Consider the following 24,337-nt stretch of genomic DNA (forward strand, 5'->3'; position numbering starts at 1 on the left):
AAGGACGCTGGTAAGTGTCACACGCTGCGATATCGTTAATGACGCTGGATGTGCGTCACTAACAACGTGACCCCGACGATAAAACATTAACGATATCGTAGCGTGTAAAGCCCCCTTAACTCCTTACGTCTTTATCAAGCGTTGCAGATGTGTAGCCAAAAGGGGATGGGTAACATTTTATCCCCCAGTCTAATTTCGTAAACGCAGTTCTCCTACCGGTCTCTCACAGCAGCGGTCGACACCAAGCGTATGCTTCTGACTCCCCTTACACCCAGCACTTAGACAGTGGCAATTGTTTGGTCACACATTCCTCAGCAGTGTTCTCCGTGCTCTCTCCTGCACTCTTAAGCCTGCTTTACACGCTGCAATGTATCTTACAATGTGTCGGCGGGGTCACGTCGTAAGTGACGCACATCTGGCATCGTAAGTTACATTGCAGTGTGTGACAGGTACGTGCAATTGCGATTGAACGGTAAAACGTTCATTGCATACACATTGTACCTTTCTCTAGAATTGCACGTCAGATTGTTCATCGTACCCGGGGTAGCACACATCGCAGTGTGTGACACCCCGGGAACGATGAACAGATCTTACCTGCATCCTGCGGCTCCTGGCCCACAATGCGGAAGGAAGGAGGTGGGCGGGATGTTTACGTCCCGCTCAGCTCCGCCCCTCCGCTTCTATTGGTCGTCTGCCGCGTGACGTCGATGTGACGCCGAACGTCCCTCCCACTCCAGGAAGTGGACGTTCGCCGCCCACATAGAGGTCGTATGGATGGGTAAGTACGTATGACGGGGGTTAATCGTTTGTGCGGCACATTCAACAAATTGAACGTGCTACACATACGATGGGGGCGTTGCAAATCGCATACGATATCGTATGCGAAATTGCAATGTGTAAAGCAGGCTTTACTTCCATTGCCTTCCACTAATGCATAGCACATATCCTTCTGTGCTGGATCTATTATGACCTTTGGATATTGATGCACAAGCAGCAGACATTATGTGCACTCCTGACAGTTTCTCTTCCAATATATTCTAATTAACCCTTTTTGGCAGCTATCATTGCCATTATTTTACAATACTCTGGGGATGAGCAGCCGATTCTGCCCATTACCTTGTATAAGACATTCAGTTGTCATTAAGTTAGCTCCCTTTTCTCTGCATTTATTTGCTGACAGTATACCATTCATTGTTCTGGCTCTACATTTTACTTTTGATCATCCAGTTTTATTCTCTTCTAGTCTATATACACACAGCTAGTTCCTTCTGATGAAGGTCAACATTCTGACCAAAACGTCTTTTTTTGATTGAACTATTTGCTGTTGTGAATAAAACCATCTATTTTTGTTCATCTAATTGGAGTGCCTGGCTCAGTTATATTACTACCCTGAAAATAAGTCCTAGCAGGAATTTTCGGAGTAAGGCGCTGTGCCCACACTGCATATTTTGACGCGTATTTTGACGCAGTTTCAGAAATGCTGTGCCCACTTTGCTTATTTTTCCCTTGCATATTTGATGCGAATTTGATGCAGATTTGGTGCAGAAAAAAAAATCCGCACCAAAAATGCAAGGGAAAAATACTCAACGTGGGCCCAGCACTTCTGAATTCTCAGACTTTGCTGGCTTCACAATGGACATGCAGATTTTGCTGCAGATTTCTGAAAATCTGCGTCAAAATCTGCAGCAAGGGCACATATAAGCCCCCACCTCAAAGAAAAGCTGTCGTCGCAGTTCAATAAGTGTCCATGCAGCTAAAAAAGTTAGAGTACTGCAGAACACTTCATTATAGAAAGCAGACACCTCCAAAAGAGAAAAGACAGAAGACCCCAATCATACTCTCCAGACTCCGAACAAGAAGACCTGTGGTAGAACTCGTGCAAAAACACACACACACTTTGATACCGTACTACTCCAGGGACCTGGGAAGTAGTGGAATGTGACGACCTGCAGTGGAATGCATTGATGTGTTTAACGCAGGTCCTCGCACTCCCCAACACTGCGTCCCAGGTCCCACTGCTGGCTGGAAGCAATACGGTATTACCGGATGTTGTGTGTATGTGCGAACTGATGTGCAAGTGTCGTCCGGAAGCAGCGGAGGACCGCTGTGGAGCATATCTGGTGGGAGCATCTGCCAAAGATCGCAGAACCTCCTGGGAACCATGCAGACATCTGGGGTCTGATATGATTCTCCTGGGGGCCGTTTCTGCCTTTTCGGGAGGGGGGAACTTAACCCCAACCCGTTTCCCCAAAAATAAGCCCTTCCCCCAAAATATATTATTTTTTGCACCGAAAAATGTTTAAGTCTTACTTTTGGGGAAACAGTGCATGGCTTAGTCAGAGAGGCTTTTTCAATTGTGCAGGAGTCAGATGTACTGTGTGCAAAAATACCATAAATAACAACCTTATATTTTCCTTACCACGAGGTACCCTATGTAATATATACCGTTTTATTAACGGTAACAGCCATCATGTAGTGTACTGTATTATATGCACAGTGTGTAATATGAACTATGTAGGATGTACCACTGGGAAAGCGAAGTATATCTGAACATTGGAACAATATTGGAAAAGGCAATAGCACATATTCGGATGCAGTCAAACATTTTGTAATTGTTTATAATAGTAAAACTGATTTATTTTGTTTATAAAACTGATTAATTTTGTTTCTTTGCTATAGAATGTTCCTCATCCAGCTAGAGGAGGTAACTGGCAAAGACATCTGACGCTGCGTAAGGCCTATTGGATACTGGTCCTTAACAGCAAATGCCCTAATGGCCTGAATTTCATGAATGACTGTTCTATATTTATTACAATAAACTGTCTTTGTATTTTGGCTGCAGCCTGTGATTTCAGTATCCTGTGTGTAGTGATTGATATCTGTCCCTTCCCCTTTTTTGTTTTCCTCTGCTCCCAATTCTTTTCTTACTGCAGGTGTTCTTATTTCTAATTAATTGTATTCTTCCCTATGAATAAGGGCGATGTAGTACGCCAGAAATGCGTAAGGTTGACATTTATAATTTTTATCATGTGCTAATAAATTATTCACTTTTTTTTATCCTTCCTATTGTGGATGTACAAAGATTTGACTTCTTTTTGGAGCTATAGGACACATACTTGCCTCGCTCCCAGTCCCCGGCGCTCTGCTCCTGTCTCTGATGCAGTGACTCTACATAACACATGTGATGATGATGCTATATTAGTCACACATGCTGATTGGTGCAAGAAGGAGCCATTACTCCACCAATATATTCAGTTATCGGCATCCTGAGGGTGCAGATAGCGGTGATATTGGGATGCGGATGGGCATGGTGCAGCCCGTGGGCCACTTTTCTGCCCTTCAGCCGTCTCGCTTCACACATTGCCCAGGACTGGTGTAGTGTAATGTATAATAAAGCAAATTAAAAAAAGAAAGGATGTTTTTTTTAGAAGCCAGAACAACCCTTTAATCTTCTATAATCTGAACCTCAAACTCCTGTCTCCCTCCAGGACTTCTCTCGTGCTGTACCAGTTTTTTGGAATGCGCTACCCCAGACAATCGGGTTAATTCCCAGGATCCACATGCCCTAAAATCACTTTCCTTTAGACTGGCGTGTCACCTCGCGTCATTAATCTATCCCCACTTGTAAGCAGGGCCCTCACGCCTCTTGGCAGCTGTAGCATTGTGTTACTGTGTAATGTCCCATATTGTCTGTATAAGTCCCCTCTGAATTGTAAAGCGCTGTGTAATACATTAGGCGATAGAGGTAAGTCTAATACAGAGCGGTGTTTTCCCCAGAGAACCCCTCCATTCTGCACAATTCTCACAGTGGAGGGCAGCGAGCACACAATGGCGGAGGGATCACTGACCCCTTCCACCGGACACTACACCCCCGTGCTGCCCTCCTCCCAGCAGTGTTAGCGGTTATTTACTGCTCACTCCTCACTTTCCGGCAATTGGTGAATGGAGTGAGAACGTGCAGAAGTGCAGAGGGCGTGGTCTGCATAATTAGACGCTATGCACGTACTGCAAGAGAAAATGACGTCTGCAGATGGAGTGTCCAATCACAAGCAATTACTTATAACCCCGCCCCGCGATTTAGTGACGCAATTTCCGGATTATTTCCTTTTCCGGTTATCCGGTGTCCTTGTGCATTTAGAGGATTCTTACAGGGGAGAGTGAGAGAAGTGGCACCATGTTCCGTCACCTCCAGGTAGGGGCCCGCAGTCTGCTATCGGCCATGTTCCGTGTGGTGAGTGCTCGGTGTGCAGCACACGGGAGATGTACGCTGCAGCGCGCTGGGCACACTGTCCCCGGTGGTCCCCTGTCCGCAGAGTACATGTGATGTATATATTCGGGAGCACGTGACCTGCCCGTGCTGCGGCTGTGCGCTCCTGTGTGTTACGGCGCTCGCCGTCCATATTGAATCCTCCTTCCAGTATACTCCTCCATTCTCTGCAGCTAGCAGTGCATAGTGCCCAGGAGGGGCTGGTCTGAGCCTTGTACCCTGGGAGGTGACAGCCCCCTATGTCCTGCATGTAGACTCCTGTGCTGGCGGGACTGTACATGGAGGAGCAGGACCCTTTACTGTCAGATTTTGTGACACCAGAGATCTCTATTGCAGGCTTTAAAGCCTGACTTTGGCACAAGTTATGACAGCGCAGCTTTTTTTTAAAGAAGCTCTCCCAGTAAGGCTAAGTTCACACATCCTGTGTTTTCAATCCGTCAGGTCCGTCAGCAACGGATCAGTCATTTTCAAGATGTCAACTGATGCAACTGATGTGTTTTTCACAGGATTCCTTTCACAGGAATCCTGTGAAAAAACGGATCAGTTGCGTCCGTTACATCCGCTGTGCGTCCGTTTTTTGACGGATCAGTCATGATCCGTCTGTTTGGGACAGCCCAGTGGGCGTGCCAAGCATGCTGGGCATGCTCAGTAGAGCATGACGGAATCCTGCGCTGGATTCCGTTGTAAGACGGATTACGACGGAATCCAGCACCATAGACATGCATTACAAGCTTGACGGATGGCGACGGATTCCTGCGCGGCGCGTTAATTTTGACGGCCCGAAAAACGTTACATTCTGCGTTGCTCCCCGCTCGGCGGTCAGTCAAAAACGACGGACCGCGACGCAGCGGATGCAACGCAGGGTCATCAGTCGCAATCCGTCGCTAATAGAAGTCTATGGGGAAATACAGGATTCCTGCAAAATATTTTGCAGGTTAGGCTAAGTTCACATTTCCGCTAAAATCTATCAGTCACAATCCGCTGCTCTTGTAAACAGCGGAATCCGTTTAGCGGATTCCGCTGCTCCCATAGACTTGTATGAGCAGCGGATTGTGACTGATGATGCTGCGTTGCACCCTCCGCCCGACTGATCAGTCGTGGAACGACTGACCGCCGGGCGGGAGGAACGCAGCATGTAACGTTTTTTGAGCAGCGAGATCCGTCGGATTTCGCTGCGCATGCTCTCTGGCTCCCTGCACACGTCACCAGCTTTGGTTGGTTACCCGATATTTACCCTGGTTACGGTGCAAGGAGCCAGCGCTAAGCGGTGTAGGCCCGTAACCAAGGTAAATATCGGGTAACCAAGGTAAACATCGGGTGCTTTGCTGTTACCCGATATTTAGGCTGGTTACGTGTGCAGGGAGGCCGACACTTCCCCGCTCGGCCCCGCCCCCTCCCGCACTCCGCACATGTATGTACACACACACACACACACACACACCTGTCCCCAGCCATGCAGACAAGCACTGCCACTGACACCCTCGTCTGGCCCTGCCCCCCGCTCAGCTCCGCCCCCTCCCGCACTTTGCATGTGCACACACATACATACATACATACATGCACATACACACACTCACTCACAGATACACTCACCTGTCCCCAGCCATGCAGACCGCAGCACTTCCACTGACATCCTCAGCGCCTGGCCCCGCCCCCCGCTCGGCTCCGCCCCCTCCCGCACTTTGCATGTGCACACACATACATACATACATACATGCACATACACACACTCACTCACTCACAGATACACTCACCTGTCCCCAGCCATGCAGACCGCAGCACTTCCACTGACATCCTCAGCGCCTGGCCCCGCCCCCCGCTCGGCTCTGCCCCCGAACTCCGCCCCCCGCACACAACGGAATCCGACAAAGAATTCTGTTCTTTGTCATCCGTTGTACAGCGTTGAACAGCGCATCAGTCACATGCGTCAAGCGACGCATTTGACTGATACAAAACAACGGAAATGTGAACTTAGCCTTACCGTAATTCCCCAAGGCGACGGATTGTGACTGATGCAAAACACAGGATGTGTGAACTTAGCCTAAGAGATCATATCCCCTGAATGTATGTAATCTGCAGCAGTGCATGGGTGATTGCCCTCCGCTGTCCAGCACCGCTCAGGTGATAGCACAGCCAACTGCCCAGATCACACTGGGTCCATGCAGGAGATGGCAGTGCCGCTGACTATGGAACAGTTCTGACTAGTAGAGGTGACTACCCAGATCACACTGGGTCCATGCAGGAGATGGCAGTGCCGCTGACTATGGAACTTCGTTCTGACTAGTAGAGGTGACTACCCAGATCACACTGGGTCCATGCAGGAGATGGCAGTGCCGCTGACTCTATGGAGCTTTGTTCTCTCATTGTACAGGTGACTGCCTGGATCACACAAGGTCCATGAAGGAGCCAGCAGTGACGCTGGCTCGATGGAGCTTTGTTTTGACCTGTTGTAGAGGTGACTACATGGCCTACTGCCCGAATCACACTGGGTCCATGCAGGAGCCGGCAGTGGCACGGACACTGTGAACATGTAGTTTTGTCCTCAGTCATTGTACAGGTGACTGCGCGGCCGACTGCTTTGCGCACAGTGGGTCCGTGCAGAAGCTGGCACTGGGGCTCATGCTGGGCCTGTGGAGCTTCGTTTTCACTCATTGTACAGATGACTGCACGGCCGGCTGCCCAGATCAGTGGGTCCATGCAGGAGCTGGCAGTGGTGCTGACACTAGTTCTATGGAGCTTCATTCTCTCATTGTACAGGTGATGGCTTGGATCACAGTGGGTCCATGCAGGAGCCGGCAGTGACGCTGACACTGGTTCTATGGAGCTTCATTCTCATTGTACAGGTGATGGCTCGGATCACAGTGGGTCTATGCAAGGGCCGGCAGTAGCGCTGACACTAAGTCTATGGAGTTTCATTTCACTCATTGTAGGGGTGACTACCCGGAGCACACTAGGTCCATGAAGGAGTTGGCAGTGGTGTTGACACTGGGTCTATGGAGCCTAGTTCTCTCATTGTAGAGATGACTGCTTGGCCAATCGCCTGGATCACAGTGGGTCCATGCAGGAGTTGGCAGTGGGGCCAACGCGGACTCTATGGCACTTCGTTCTCTGTCATCGTAGGGGTGATTTTAGTTCACACATAACTGACATTCGAGGAGTCAGCTGCGCAGTCACCTGGGCGAGAGGAGCTGGACATCAGGGAGGGCGCGGAGTAATTTGATGCATATTACATCCGGACAGGTTTGGGCTTCAGACCATTTGTGTCCTAATTGCTACACTTCCCAAATGTGACCCACATTAATGTAGGGCTTTGTTTTACTCCTAGAAGACCCATATGTCCTGGTAAAGATCGGAAACTTTTTTTTTTTTTGGGTGGATTTCAACATAGAAATGCAATCATGAATGTCATACTGTATGGCTCGTTATTTTTAGATTTCAGCACAGATCCTAAAATCTGGAGTAATGAAACATTCTTCATCAATATTTGAGCAAATTTCTTGATGAAATGTCACAAAGTGCATCAGTGTTGGTCCAGACACTATAGTAAATGTCTTCCTGTTGGAGCGGTCTTCTCCTGTAGACCGGCTCGGTGTTTGTATGCAGAAGTCCTGGTAAATCAGTCACCAGGTGCCGCACCTACATGGGGAATCGCTGTCTTGTTGGACGCAGTTATGTCAAGAAGCGAACAGTGGCTGATAAACCTCCGTCACTGCTCCTGGGTTTCCCTGTAGTAACCCTCTGTAATGTCGAGCTTACTGCTGGGGACTGGGATAGTGAAGCATGAACTGTCAGATATGATTGACCTTAACATTTGAAAGACTAGTAGCCAGTTACGCAGATTTAGTAGTCCACCTCTTATTTGTCACTAGAAATAAGAACTTTCAGAAGAAAATTGCACCAAAAGTAGGTGCCCATTAAAGGTTGCTGGGCATATTACCAGCAACCTGCTAATCAGGGGTATAGTCCGGCATCTGGATGTCATTACAAAGGAGAGACCATTGGATGATGTGACTTTCCACAGTCAATGCTAGGCAGAGGTGACTGCTCTGGTATAGCATCCACATCTGTAGAGTAAGAGAAATCCCACGTGGGATGTATTGATGGGCAGAAAGCTGGGGACGGGGTGGCTGTGTTCGGTCAGTGCTTATCCGTTGTGATTCAGTGAGGATATAGCACACATTCATTGTGGGTCTGACTGCTTCACTTCTAGACACGCACTTGTCACAGAGAAGAGTTTCCCCGGTCTGCCTCTCTCTCCCCGGTCTGCCTCTCTCTCCCCGGTCTGCCTCTCTCTCCCCGGTCTGCCTCTCTCTCCCCGGTCTGCCTCTCTCTCCCCGGTCTGCCTCTCTCTCCCCGGTCTGCCTCTCTCTCCCCGGTCTGCCTCTCTCTCCCCGGTCTGCCTCTCTCTCCCCGGTCTGCCTCTCTCTCCCCGGTCTGCCTCTCTCTCCCCGGTCTGCCTCTCTCTCCCCGGTCTGCCTCTCTCTCCCCGGTCTGCCTCTCTCTCCCCGGTCTGCCTCTCTCTCCCCGGTCTGCCTCTCTCTCCCCGGTCTGCCTCTCTCTCCCCGGTCTGCCTCTCTCTCCCCGGTCTGCCTCTCTCTCCCCGGTCTGCCTCTCTCTCCCCGGTCTGCCTCTCTCTCCCCGGTCTGCCTCTCTCTCCCCGGTCTGCCTCTCTCTCCCCGGTCTGCCTCTCTCTCCCCGGTCTGCCTCTCTCTCCCCGGTCTGCCTCTCTCTCCCCGGTCTGCCTCTCTCTCCCCGGTCTGCCTCTCTCTCCTTTAGCGGAGACACACCACACACACACCCCTTTATATATTAGATTTCCTTATAATGAAGGCACTGTTTGACTTGCAGTCTCTTGTTTCAGTCCCTCCGTCAGATTTCCCAGCGGACCATCAGCAGCTCCAGCCGGAGGTCACTGCCCAACAAGGTTCCAGAGAAGCAGAAGCTATTCCAGGTAATGACCGCATATCAGATACCAGTTCCATAATTAATGTCTCCACTGTTTTTTCTTCCTCTCTACTGTGATTTTTCTGTTTGGTCTGACCCTCTACTGTGCTCAGGATTTGGGTGACTTGTCACCACACCCCTCAGTAAAGCATGTGAAAAGTTGGTAATGATCAGAATCCAGAGCCTGGTAGAAACATGTTGGCTAGAAATTTACTGGAAGAAAACAGTGCAGCGACACATTGAATCACGTAACTGGCAGTGTTATGGTTAAAGATATATAAGTGAGGGTATCGGGGGGCAAAACCTGGAAAGCTTATTGTGATGAAAGCAGCAGACCAACACCTTCACTTTGTCGGTTCTCCGGTCTGGGGTATGTGAGAATTGTAGTCCATCATACACAAGTACAGCAGTGCCAGTGGTGTTAGTCTGCTGGAGCCATATGTCAGTGAGGGACAGAAGGTCAAAGGATTTGGAAAGGAGGAAATCTTGAATATAGAGGAGTTTGTTACATGATGACCGTGAGTTCAAAAGGGCAGAACTAAGAGACCGGAGAGGGCTCCACTGAATGTTTATAAGCTTGGTAGGGTTTGTATATGCTGCAGGATGAGCATTGTAGATACTAGTGGAAGGAGGGTTATGGAAAGAGGTAATCAGTGACTAGGGGAAGGAGATTTAGAAAAGGGATCAGGTGGTTCAGTGATTTGTGAGTGTTTTGCATGCTGTATAATGATAGTGGATGGTTTGGAGTGATTGAGAAATGTCAGTAGAACCTCAGTCATGTATATAGTAGAGGGGAGAAGAAACCGGCTGATGTGTAGAGAGTGCACAGAATGTGTAAAGGACAGTAGATGTGAAGGGAAGCAGAAGGTAACACATATGATTCCGAGAAATAGGAATAATGGTGTAGTACAAATGAACAAGACGCATGTTTGTTTCAATATCTTCTATGCCTTACCTGCCTCCTGTCCACAAGCCATGTTTAATGGGCGAGACACTTTGAGAATGTCACTCTTAGGCTGCTTTCACATATCCGGATTTTCTTGTGCGGCACAATCCGGCGCTTTGCAGAAAAACCGCAACTGGTTTTTTTTGCCGCCAGTTGCGGTTTTTTTGCATAGACTTACATTAGTGCCGTATTGTGCCGCATGGGCTTGCGTTCGGTCCGGTTTTTGCCGCATGCGGCAGATTTAGCCGATGCAGCGGCCGGCTGGAACGTTGCCTGGCACGTTTTTTGTCTATCACAAAAAAAACGCATTGCGCCGCATCCAGCCGATGCGGAACGATTTGTAATGCATGCCTATGGACGCCGCATGCGGCAAACACTGCATCTGGCCGCTGCATGCGATATTTTTTTTTTCCCACTGCGCATGCTCAGTAGCCTGCCGCATGTCAAAAACTTATGCAAAGGATGCGGTATTGTCGCCACATCTGTTGCATAGGTTTTAGAGCCGGATTGGCCGGCCCTGCTAAAACCGGAGGTGTGAAAGCAGCCTTAGAAATATATGGCACACATCACATGCTCTCCCTAAGCCACAGCTGAATATTTCAGAAGTGTCTGCTGGGATGTAGGCAACAATTTACTTTGTTGAATAATTGAGGAATTTGCAAGAGACCACATCAGGCATTGGTGTGCAAGATACACATACACTTAACCTGGGCTGAAAATAACATAACACAGCAAGTGAAGGCAAACACAAAAACAAATAGTAAATAGGAAACATGAAATCAAGAGAGATGTTGACACTTGACAGCTGGGACACATGCGGATCAGTGAGTAATAACTTCTGGTCACTTCCGCCACCTTTCAGGTGTGCACGTAAAATATGCCCTTGAAGGTGCGCCCAGACCGCCAGGTCTAAATTTAGCAGGTCTGTCTCTGGTATAGGCCGAGCGCCTGTATTTTCACAGGTTGCGCTGTCTCTGTACCACATATGTGATGCTGTCCCTGTTTGACCACACTTTTGTGACCACTAAGAGCACAGAAAATCTGTCCTGGATGATATAAAATCTGCAATAGGCATCCTTTATAGAGCGGAAAATGGAACAACTTCTACTGAAGTGTACAGCCGGCTAAATCATGTATGGAGTTAAAGTGGCATAAATAAAAGGTATTCCACATAACTGATTCCACATTAAATGGACTTGTGTTCTTTACGAACTTTGGCACAAGACAACCAAAGTACACTGTATTGTTACTTTGTGTCACTGTTGGGGACAGTATCTAATGCTTTCCTTATATACCTCTACCACTTTAGCATTCATTACCCCCCCCCACCCCCCTATTCTAACCCAAGCACCATGCATGGTATATGCCTAGTAGTCTTGAAGCTTGGTTGTCCAATACTGTGTGGTACGGATGATGATCCATCGGTTTCCCATTGTAAAGATCTATTGGGGTGAGGCGAGTTAATAGGTAATATATTTAGGTTTCACATAGTATTTTCATGTATAGATAAAGTTAGTAATGACAGCCAGGACTACAGACTCAATGCTTTCTCTTGCAGGCGGATAATGGCCTTCCAGTTCATCTTAAGGCAGGGACCGGAGATCTCTTGTTGTACAGGCTGACCATGGGGATCACAATCTTTGGTAAGTGACATTATTATGTAAGTAGTGGTAGTAACCTTTGACACAAATGTCTCCATCTGATTTTATGACCGCCATGTATGGGGCAGGCTTGGGAGCTTAGCCCGCCCCACATATACTAAAAGCACATTTCACAGATTATTGAAAAGCAAGTTCTGGTATACATGCCGTGTGCCACGTTTATTAAGGGGAATGTTGGATTAGATTACTTGGATTTTTTTTAAAATCTTGTGTATAAAATAAATTATTGATGGCCATGGCTGAAAGTATTCACTCTTCTGGTCAGTTTGTTGCCACCTGTTAATGTGGGTGCTGAATAGAACAGGAAATGTGAACCGAAAATTAGGTTTAGTAGTCTTTCACTATTTAAAAATGTATATAGGTTTTACATGTTAAATATCACACCATGTATAAAACAAATATCAACTGATCGTTACATAATCTGCAGTGTCCCTGCCTTTGATGCGGACTCACATTCTGAGCCTGCATCTTTCCTCACATTTGGCTGATTTAATAAGCAATCAAGTGCCTCTAAACGCCATGGGTTAATCAGAGATCCACCTGTGCCTTTTTAACCAGTTAAATGTCACTGTCAGCAGCATTTATCATGCACAGACTGTAAGAGCGTAAGTGTTCCAAGCCATTGGCAGCCTTGTCACATGATCGCGGGGTACCAATGGTCTGTCAGCCGGGGGTCTGTGAAGACACCTGCCATCACGATCCTCCTGTGAACATGAGGCTGTGATCAAACGCAGCAGTTCTGATGCACTGCTCTAATGAAGCTGCGATTGGCCGATCGCCTGTGCTCAAGTATTAAATATAGTGGCAAAAACACAAGTTCAAATCACTTTTTTTTTTTTTCCCCCCATTAAAAATGGAAAATTATTTCCCATCTCCACTTTCAGAAATGTGTAATACATCATCAAAATATAAAAGTAATCTGATCGGTTAACGGTGTAATGAGAGAAAATATGAAAACTCCACAACTACGTGTGGGGAGGGGCGCCCTCAGCATTGAAATCAAATCGATCAAAACAGGTCTACCTCAAAAAGGTATCATTTAAAAAAAAAAAAAACACACAAAAGCCTTTTTTTTTTTTTTTTTTTTTTTTTTTTTATAAAACCTTCCCCCTCTTCCTCACTTTCCAGTACACTGTGGCAGAATTGTGTGATTCAAAAGTACCGCAAAAAAAAATTCTCCACTATGTGACAAAAGTTTGCCACAAAAAAGCTAGAAAATGAACTGCCCCTCTAAAGTTGGACAAGGGGGTCTAAACTGTTGTCAAATTTATCATCCAGCATATACCAGGGAGTCCAATTTTGCAAGATGAGAAAAAATGAATGCCCCAATTTATTTAAAAAGAACCTTTCACCCGTTTGAGCATGTTAAACAGTCTGCATCGTGGAATAGTGTCTGAACTGAGTAAAACGTGTGTATTTTGTTTCTATTTTCTCCTTTCCATTGTGGAGATATGACCTTGTAACATTTTGAGTATAATTTATGTAGAGTTACACTGGATGTTTTGTCTCATGGGGGCGTGTACTTCTTCCCCTACATGAGGTTGACCAATCACAAGCAGGTAGCAACACACAGGGGAGAAAACATGACCTCCAGTCCTCACTGGCCTCTGCAGCTACTGTGGGAAATCTTACAATCCCTATCCCTGAGATAATCACAAGGTGGAGATGAAGTATAAGAACGTTCATTCTTACATAATTGACAACATCCGATCGGTTATCCTTCCGGCATATGGGTCCTATTGTTTCTGGGTAACATAAACACATAAGTGATGCTGTCCAGACTGCTATAGATTACTGACTGGTAATTTGTTGTGAAAGATATTAACTGATTTTTTTTTTTTTTCTTTTTCTTCTTCTCTCCAGGAGCTGCTTATGCTTTGTATGAGATCGTCATGGCTTCATTTCCTAAAAAGCAGAATTAATTCCAGCTTCTATCATTTCCAAATCTGTCTAGTTCTATGTGATGCATCAGGGATTGCTCTCTTCCTTGTCATAATGACCTTATTAATGATGGGAACAATATTTATTAAAATGTACTGTACAAGCTGCTATTATTAAAGCAGTTTTGCATTACTATTCACGGTTTCATGTATTTTCTGCTTCAAAGACAAGTTTGGGGGCGTAAAATCAGGTGAACAAGTTTAGTCTCTGCACTGGATTCTTTAAGTAGAAGAACCCTAAAGTTAAAGAAGTTCTCCATCTTCTAGTCAAGTCTAAAATGGCCCGACTTGTTTGATCACTTGTACAATACTCAGGAATGCATTAGTGTTGCAGTCTATTGTAAAACTAGCGCTTTTAAGATGTGCCAACATAGCAGATTTGTGAGCTTTCATCAGGTATTGGTGATCGCAGATAAGCACCCCTTCCACACTCTTAATTTCTGTGTTTGCGCATGGCATCTAATGGGTTACTGGAGTGAACCAGACTAGCAGTACCTGTCTTGTATGGAGGGAGCTCCATTTTAGACTGCTCCATATAGCTGCACACCAGAGTGCATGCTGTATGTGCTAAGATGTGTGCAAACATTGAATAGGTGAACTGTAAAGGGAATTACTGCTTTATAGAATAGAACTACAAAATGAAAGCATTTAAATTGGCCAATCTGTGTGTGCCACACCAGACCTTTCTCTGATGGACCTTGACCTATATTTTGCAAACATTCCTCCTTTCTAGTAGGGAATACTTTTTCTCAGTCTATAGTCACATGTAACGTTTTTTGTTCAGATAATTAAATCTTTTTTTTTTTTTTTTTTTGCTTCTAGTACAATTAGAGCAGCTTACACATCTTCACACTTGTTTTTCTGTTAGGACAGGGGTGCAGAGCATGTTCCAAGGTCTAGCATTGCCATATCAAACCAATCCCAAGGGCACAATTTTTTTACAAGGGTTCTTGCATGAATAATTACCAGAAGTACCTTCGATACATTAATAAAACTTGGTTCGGAGGATGTAAGTATTTAAAAAGATTATATGAAGAGTTTATGCTACGAAAAATCTTTTGTGATCACACTTTGACTTAAACTGACTTTTTAGCGCACCAATTCTTCTCCTAATCTCAAGTCAGTTTAAAAAAAAAAAAAAACTTAAATTTGAACATGGCCATGGAGTATGCTGTGGATTGCTACATGTGTTCAAGTTCAGAACCACCATAAGTGCACAAATGCTGCTCCAGAACCACTGTCAATACATGACTGCAGTGCCAGATCTACTGTCTGTACGTGTATACAGCACCAAGGGTAAGGAGATACCGGGAGTTGTTACTACTAGATATCTTCAGGCTGAAGACTGTACAGGAACCACAGTGCTAATGAGAAGCAGGCAGTATCCTAAATATACATTTAGGCCCTGTGCGCACACTGCGTTTTTACCCACAGATTTACCTGTGGTTTTGTTGCAGAAATTTCTTGAGAAATGTTTGTAATCTTTCTGCAGACATTTCCCAGCAAAACCTATGGGAAAAAAATAGCTGTGCGCGCACTGCGTTTTTTTTTTTCTCAAAATCCTTTCTGCAGAATTTCTTGCGAAAATGTGCATGTCACTTCTTTTCCGCAGGTACCTGCGTTATTTCACTCCATTCACTGTATTGTAATCGCAAAATACCGAGAAATGATGGGCGGTATACCCTTGGTATAGCCACGGTTTACCTGCGGTAATGTTCATCACTGCCTGCGTTTTGCAGGGAAGTGATGTCATTGTCAGGAAGAGGAAGCTGAGCAGAGTAAACACACACACACACACATAACACTCCCTGGACGCCGCACGGAAGCACTTCCATGTGACCTCCTTCGGGTGCCCGTGCAGTCTGTGTCCCGCTCCAGCCCCGCGGCTGCCTGTACAGCAGTATCAGCAGCTTCTCACACTGCAGTGCTGGCAGCCGCGGGGATGACTAGCGCTGCCATCAGGAGGTTAGATGAGATCATTACTTGCTGTAACGATCTGACGTCAGCGCTGTCATTGCCTTCTATGCCTGTCTCGCGGGCGGCCTGAGACTGTCACTAGCGGTGATGTCACAGGCTCTCGCGAAACTGCTGAGAACGTCACTGCAGGTAATGATCTCATCTAACCTCCTGATGGCAGCGCTCGTCATCCTCTGCAGTGACCTGGGCTGACCTATTGATGTTCGTTCAGGTCACTGCACTTCTCTCCCAGCCAATGGGAAACATTTTGTTCTTCATTGACTGGGACATTGACTATGGTATGGATCGTCATGGGACCCCCTTATTGGATTACGCCGGACCTGGAATTGATTGTTCTTTTCAATAAATTGGTGAAAGAGGGAATGTTTTTTTTCAAATAAAACTTTTTTTTGTTGTCTATTTTTTTTTATTTCTTACCTGACATCACCAACCCAGTCAGTATCTGATAGACACGTGACATTACTAACCCCAGGGCTTGATGCCATGTGACATTACACATCTGGCATCAACCCCATATATTACCTCGTTTGCCACCGCAACGGGATGAGTTGGGGCAAAGCGCCTGGATTGGCACGTCTAATGGATGCGCCACTTCTGGGGCGGCTGTGGCCTGCTATTTTTAGGCTGGGGAGTGTCCTATAACTGTGGACCTCCCTAGTCTGAAAATACCAGACCACAGCTGTCCGCTTTACCTTGGCCAGTGATCCAATTTGGGGGACACACCACGTTTTTTGTTTTAAATTATTTATTTAATGTAAAATAACAGCGTGGGTTGCCCTCTGTTTTGGATTACCAGCCAAGGTAAAGCTGCCAGCTGTGGTCTGCAGGCTGTAGCGTCTGCTTTACCCTAGCTGGCTACAAAAGATAGGGGGGACCTCATGTCGTGTGTTTTTTTTTTTTATTTATTTTTTGGCTAAATACAAGGCTAAGCACCCTTGAGTGCCACATGAAAGTCACTAAAGGGTGCCAGCTTAGAATATGCAGGGAGGTGGGACATTATATAGGTCTTTCTCATCTATTATCTATCTATACATCTTTCCCTCTATCCATTCTGTCTATCTTATATCGATTATCTATATTATTTATTGCAGTTACAGCATAAAAAACCGCAGGGACCAACCTGCGGCAAAAATGCATGCGTTTTTTCTGCGGTTGTGGTGCGTTTTTTTTTACCGCAGGTGCGGTAATCTTCAACTCCCAGAAGTTTCTCAAAAAATTTCTTGAGAAAAATCACTTTTCTAGTGCGCACATAGCCTTACAGACAGGTACTTTTTATAGATGTTATATCTGATTTTAGAATCGTTTCTCTCCATTTTGTCTCCATGTACTCCAGATGCCATGTCAGTCGTCAATAGCTCTTCCAACTTGGTGCCCTTAATAATTATAAGCATCATTGTATTGCCCAACAGATAAATATCTCCTATACAAAATATCCTCCTATTGCCTACCACTTTCCATAATGTTCCCCTACACTACTTCTTTGCATAATGTCCCCACTACCCATCACTATAAAGGGCCCCCTTTCGCAATCCTGACCCCGTCCCCCATTGCTCCATTATGTGCTCTTGGGTTAACATCAACCCTCCCTCAACCCCCTCATTTAAAATAGACATTTAGGGTCTGTGCACATTGGCTGCGGTTTTGTTGCATTTTTCTTTTCTTTTCTGCACAGATGTTACAAAACCTGAAGGATTTCCTAGTGCAAGCACAGTGACTGAGATTTTCCTTGCAGATTTAAATTTGCAGCTTGTCTTTTTTTTTTTTTTTTTTGTGCATTTGCTGCAGACTTAACCCATGCTAATTAATGTGAAAGTCGCATAAAAAAAAAACCCACATGTATTTTGTGCTGCGTTTTCTTGCCAGCACTTCAGTATTTACTATGACTGGGCACATACCGTAAATCATCTGCTCCTCCATGGAGCGCTTACTGTTGCCTTGCTTGTTGTCTTTGTGGTTACGGTAGCAGTGTGATGTTATGTGTGCTGACCTAATCACTCTGCTGAAATTCAGGGTGGAGACTTGCAGGTTTTTTTTTTCTTTTTTTGTCCTCCCTGTCCCAGTGCACAAGTGTTCAAATGTGCATCATTGTTTTAAAGATGCAATTACATTTGAATATAGGAAGGGAGTTGTCATCTCCTGGTTCCTGCAGGCCACATGCAGTCTGTGGGACTTATGCTGCACAGACCTGTATTTGGAGGTGCTGGTTTTTTTTTTTTTTTTTGCTTTTGTAGTGCCATATATATCACATGTTTAAAAGGGTTGGCCACTGCTTGGACAACCCTTTCTCAACCTGGGTGTTTGACCCTGTTAAAATAAAAACACCAATACTCCCCCCTAGTACCTGTGCCTATGTCACTCGAGCCCTGCGCCCAATCTGTCCACCTTCAGACATATTAAGGCTATGTCCGCACGTTGCTTTTTACCTGCTTTTTTGCTGCTTTTTCAACTGCAGCGTTTAATGCCAACATGGTTGTGTTCTGCTTTTCAAGCAAAGTCTATGGGAATTTGGGTTTGTTGTCCGCACTTTGCAGTTCAAACTGCAGCCTTTTTGATGCAGAACTTTGGTCAAAAACTCAGCTTTGCAGTGCAAAACCCAAATGGCAAAAACAATTGACAAAGCTGAGTTTTTGACCAAAGTTCTGCAACAAAAAGGCTGCAGTTTGAACTGCAAAGTGCGAACAACAAACCCAAATTCCCATAGACTTTGCTTGAAAAGCAGAACACAACCATTTTGGCATTAAACGCTGCAGTTGAAAAAGCAGCAAAAAAGCAACGTGCGGACGTAGCCTCATACTTAACAGGCACTTGAAGTGCTTTAAAAGTATTGGTGGGTTTCTGGGTGCCAAGTCTCTGAGAAGTGCTCAGCAGACCTGAGCACCCACAGACCGGAGTGCGGACGCAACAGAAAGCATTGGATGTGTATGATCGGGGGAAGGTAGGTCTCGGGACCTGGATCAGCTGGCATTTCAACTACCTGCTAAGTATGGGGGGAAAAAAAAAAAAAATCACAGGTTTTGAAATGTTTAACATTGACCGGTTTGTAAACCCTAACCCTCCTAAGTATTAAACCTGAGCTATTCCTTCCTCACTTTTTCCCATAACAATTCTGCTGCTCCTTTTCTTCAATCTTCACCTTGTTATCTTAAAGTGTAACCATTGATTTAATTATTATTTTAATATAGCAATAATTAACAAGAAAATAAGCAGCTTTGTAACAAACCTTATTAGAGAAAGAAGATTTTTTTTTCCCCCTGAACTGCTCTTTTGTTCTCATAATTCTCAGTTTATGGGTAAAATCTGTAATTGGTGAGAACAGGTTTTTACATTACTGGGATAGAATCTCATCGGTAGTATCTGCTATATCTCCATAATGTAACAATCTGCCCTCACTGAATAGAGATCAGTCATGAATTGATAATGAATGATCCATCTGGCAGATGAAAGGAGCAAATTTGTCTGATATGATATATTAGTTTCTTATCTTAATGTGTATTTATGAAATAAATTAAAACCTTTTACTTTTTAAGGCGGAGACTACACGCCAATATGTGATGCACAACTAAAAACATCTGTTCAATTTATCTGTAGATTGTCAGGCGACTATTTTAAAGCTGGGATTTTGCAAATAATTTGCACACATGTGACTTGTATTGAAGTCTTCGGAAAGTGAGTTACGTCTGTCAAGCGACATAAAATCCAACAGGTTTGGAAACATTTGCAATCTTTACAGTTACACGTCACAATGTAACACCATTAACGGAAAGAAAAAAAATGTAATCTGACACTGATTTAAGTGTCACATGGCACGTCGCCATATAACCTATGCCTAATCCTTACTTAGCCTTACAATTTAGCTCGGTCATCTGGGCTCCAACAATGCACTGATATTAGGGTTCCAGGTTGTAATTGAAGTATTTTGTGTGATCAGTAAATTAGAGGGGTATTTGAGCTTCACTCACTTCTCAGTCTAAAAATGAGAGGAGCCGGAAACATGTGCACTGATAACTGTTAGTAAGAGCAGCGGCTGCTGATTGTGCACCTGATCCTGCAGATATGAGGTGGCGTAATAATCTCGGTTTTCCATATGCTCATGTGGCTAGAGTCCAGTCAGAATACGTATTTAAATGGACCCTGTCAGTTAAAAAACTTTATTAACCTGACTATATAGTGTTAATCTACAAGTTAATAGTGTTTTTGAAGCTGCTCAGTGCTGGCACTGAGATTTTCGCTGCCGAGAGAAAATAAATTCTATTGTTCTTGGAAGTTTCAGGCTTTCAGTCATCAGTGTGGCGCCAGCATGATTTTAGTTACCTCTCCGTGCATATCGATTTGACTGTAACAGTGTTCCCACAATGACTGACAACTGACTGTCAGAGCTGGGGTGTGGTTACATCAGCCACTCACTGTGCCCAGAGTGTTAGCTGAAGACACGCCGGTGCCACCCTGATGACTGAAAACCAGAAGCTGTGGGGAGGAATAAAGGTAATTTCCTCCTGGTAGTGGAGCTTTCTGCGCCAGGCAGCTCCAGAAGGCTAATAACCTGCATATTCACACTATAGCTGCAGGTTAATAGTGTGTTTTTGATTTTTTTTGTTTGTTTTTTACCTTCTCGTTTTCCTCTAAACAAATCACAAGTCAACATTTTTTGGAGCATTAACGTCCCAGATCTTGTACATTTCTTGGCTAAGTAGCTGAACAAGCATCCAATGGTCTTTCTGAAAGTTCCAGGGTTCCACTAACTGAGAACGGTCTAGATGGTGATGAGCAAGCACTACTGTGCTCTGTACTCGTAACTAGCAGTTGGGTACTCAGATGCAACTCAAGTCCCGAGTATAATGCAATTCAATGGGGAACTCAAGCATATTTCCAGCAGACTTCCTGGAAAAAATGCTCACGTCCACCATTGACTTACATTATACTCGGGTATTCGAGTCGTGTCCATCCGAGCATTGAACTGCTCATTATGAGTAGAACCATTTTTGTAGCCCGCCACCAAGTGAGTTTTTTATGACATATTGGCCTAGTCACACGCCTTCATAAAGGAAACATTAAAAGTTTTCCAAAAGACCTTTTAAAACCAGATTTTCTGACATGATAAAACCTAAATTAAACTGCATTTGGTTTGAATGGCAAGTGTCATGACGAGGAAACAAGGCATGCACATCACAAAGGTAATTCTAACCATGCAGTGAAGAATGGCAGTATCACCTTTCCTTTTGAGGATTTTTTTTTCTCAGCTGTAGCAATTGACATGATCATATAAAAAGAAAAAAAACCCTCAACCTATCATTGTCTGTTCTTTTTTTACTAAAAGACTTAAACATGGAGAATTGCATTGAAGAAATGGGACAGTTGCCACCTACTTGGCCTAAACTTAGTACAAGTTTCCTAAAACTTTCTACTTTGTCATGCAGTTTTGTGTAGATTTAGGAGAAATGATATTAGTATAAAATGTAATTGTGAAGAGTGTCTAAGAATTCCCTAAATTCACTGTATACCTATATGTGTCATGCTTGGAGGAAGATACATTCATCAAGTTTTACTCCCCTCTGTTTGTTCTGTGGTCAACTCCGAGGAAGGTTAACAAGATTTTTGAGAAATCCAACCACAAAAGTATTTTGTGCCCACAAGAATTTTCATGGACGCCCAATTAATGGCTGGAAATATCACCATTCTGCAAAATGCTTCTTCAGCCTTTTCCTACTGGCGGTTATGGGAAAAGTGAGATCATGGTGTGTGCACAATGATATTGTCCTAGACGATGGACGTTGCACATATACTGTTCCAAAAATTGAAAAGCATTCAGACGTTCATTAATAAATGACATTAAATGGAGGATTTTATACTGATAATTATGCTTTCAGCGCTCTATCTCAAGAATCATGAAAACTGGACCAACATTTTAAGTCATTGGATGGTCCACAAGCAATTACATTGAGTCTGTCTTCCCAAAAACTCAGTTTAAACTATCAGACATATAGTGGACTTAGCCCCATAAAAAATCTTTCCCGTTTAGTTTTCTCCATTATGATTATTTTTAAAAAACCAAAAATGACCTTTTTATTATGCAAATTCTGCCTCCTCCTTGACAGTGCTCGCTTACCTAGAGTTAGTGCTTCTTGAATGGAAAACTCGGCCATGTATGCTCACTCTGACACTGTAGTAGCCGCACATACATTCTGCTCTCCTGTCTGCTGCAGCCACTCGCTCACTACACCTTGGTGGATCCGTGTGGTTATTAACAGCAGACCGGATTGTATGCTCGCGTGCTCGGACACTGTAGTGACACTCAGTACTTGCAGAGTCAGTGCCAGGATATACACACATCCACATAAGCGATTTTCCAATTTAGGCAGCACTTTCTCTAAGCCCTCAATTGCAGTCAATGGGGGAGTCTTAAGGTCCAGTCACACTAAGCAACTTACCAGCGATCCCAACAACGATAGGGATTGCTGGTAAGTTGCTAGGAGGTTGCTGGTGAGATGTCACACTGCGACGCTCCAGCGATCCCACCAGTAACCTGACCTGGCAGGGATCGCTGGAGCGTCGCTACACAAGTTGCTGGTGAGCTCACCAGCAACCAGTGACAAGCCCCCAGCGCCGCGTAGAAGATGCTGCGCTTGGTAACTAAGGTAAATATCGGGTAACCAACCCGATATTTACCTTGGTTACCGCCGCACGGAGCTACACGTGCAGAGAGCAGGGAGCAGCGCACACCGCTTAGTGCTGGCTCCCTGCTCTCCTAGTTACAGCACACATCGGGTTAATTACCCGATGTGTGTTGCAGCTAAATGTTCACAGAGCAGGGAGCAGCGCACAATGCTTAGCGCTGGCTCCTTGCTCTCCTAGTTACAGCACACATCGGGTTAATTAACCCGATGTGTGCTGCAGCTAAATGTGCACAGAGCAGGAGCCGGCACTGACAGTGAGAGCGGAGGAGGCTGGTAACAAAGGTAAATATCGGGTAACCAAGGACAGGGCTTCTTGGTTACCCGATGTTTACATTGGTTACCAGCCTCCGCAGAAGCCGGCTCCTGCTGCCTGCACATTTAGTTGTTGCTGTCTTGCTGTCACACACAGCGATCTGTGCTTCATAGCGGGACAGCAACAACTAAAAAATGGCCCAGGACATTCAGCAACAACCAACGACCTCACAGCAGGGGCCAGGTTGTTGCTGGATGTCACACACAGCAACATCGCTAGCAACGTCAGAAAAGTTGTTCGTTAGCAGCGATGTTGCTAGCGATGTTGCTTAGTGTGACGGGGCCTTTAGAACGGTGGAGTTAGAACTTGACCACATCAAGGGTGAGCTGAGCACCCTCATTTGCATAATAAAAATAATTTTCTGGATAATCATAGCTGAGAAAACAGAAAAAAGAAACAAAACAAAACCGTACAGGGGCTCATTTCCCTACATGACTCTTTGATGAGTCTAAGTTGAGTTTTGGGAGTGACAGACTCCCTTTAAGTACTTGGCACCTAAACATGTGTCTTGGTTACTTCACTAATTGCAAATCTCCAAACTGCTAAGTAAGGGATATGCCCCCAAAATTGTCCTTTGGGAGCTTTATGAGTTTGGTTTCCATGGTTAAGCAGCAGCATACAGGCCAAGATCATGAATCGTAATGTTACGGACTGACTGAAGTCGAGTAAAACACATTGAAGCCGATTGATCGAGGCTGGCATAGTGCTACATAGTGAATTCAGGGCCTCTTCTCAGTGGTGTGCATCTCAGTGTACTGCGCCAGAAATACTATTAGGGTACGTGCCCACAATCTGTGTTCACAGCGCGCTTGGATGCATAAATCCTGTGCCCACTATGCTTGTTTTTCCCTCAGCAAATACTGACCTACGGTGCGGCTTTCCAGACCGCAGCATGTCAGCTTGTTTGCTGTGATATTGCAAGTGTCCTCCGTAGGGAGCACATAAGCGAGAGACTGCAGCACACCAAATCCTGATCGTGGGTACAAGCAGTTATGGTTTCCTGCGGAAGAGTCTCGCTGTCCCGCAAATCCAGGACGCAGCGAGTCCTGATCATGGGCACATACCCTTACACTGGCAGACTGGAGTAGCATTTGTGATGTACAAATTACTGGAAAATTTGATGCGCGGTCAAGATCTTGCCCCTACCCTGCCCCAGTGCCACCCATTTTGCCAAAGCTGATTCAAACTGGAGTGAAAATGCCAGAAGTCAAAAGAGTTTTCAAAGATTTTCTGTAACTTTTCAGGCATAAATGGTTTGATGAATCAGTCCCGTTGTCATTGGCCTCAGGAGCTGTGGAAGAAGGGCAGCACGGTGGCTCAGTGGTTAGCACTGAATTGCTGGTGTCCTATGATCAAATCCCACAAGGACAAGATCTGTAAGGCGTTTGTATGTTAAAAAAATAAGTTGAATCCAGCGCTGTATTTAATTTATTTCACTATCTTTGGAACTTGCTGCCCTACAAGACTTGTGCGCTGTTGGAATGGGTGAGCTGACATATAAACTTTGATTTTTTTTTGGTGAGTTTGTATGTTCTCCCCATGTTTGTATGGCTTTCCTCCCACACTGCAAACTTATACTGATAGGGAACTGACGGAGAAAGACGGAGACAGTGATGAT

At 45.1% G+C, this 24,337-nt stretch overlaps 1 protein-coding gene across 1 annotated transcript; it reads left to right on the top strand.

Annotated features, from left to right (window-relative positions):
- Positions 1–4,082: 4,082 nt before the first annotated feature.
- Positions 4,083–13,894, top strand: COX7A2 (cytochrome c oxidase subunit 7A2). Its single transcript, XM_075338434.1, has 4 exons — positions 4,083–4,192; positions 9,129–9,218; positions 11,716–11,800; positions 13,682–13,894. Exons 1-4 carry the CDS (start codon positions 4,175–4,177, stop codon positions 13,738–13,740), a joined length of 252 nt encoding a protein of 83 aa, XP_075194549.1. The 5' UTR covers positions 4,083–4,174; the 3' UTR covers positions 13,741–13,894.
- Positions 13,895–24,337: the final 10,443 nt, after the last annotated feature.

The sequence above is a fragment of the Anomaloglossus baeobatrachus genome, chromosome 3 (assembly GCF_048569485.1).
Source record: "Anomaloglossus baeobatrachus isolate aAnoBae1 chromosome 3, aAnoBae1.hap1, whole genome shotgun sequence".
NCBI classification, from domain to species: Eukaryota; Metazoa; Chordata; class Amphibia; order Anura; family Aromobatidae; genus Anomaloglossus; species Anomaloglossus baeobatrachus.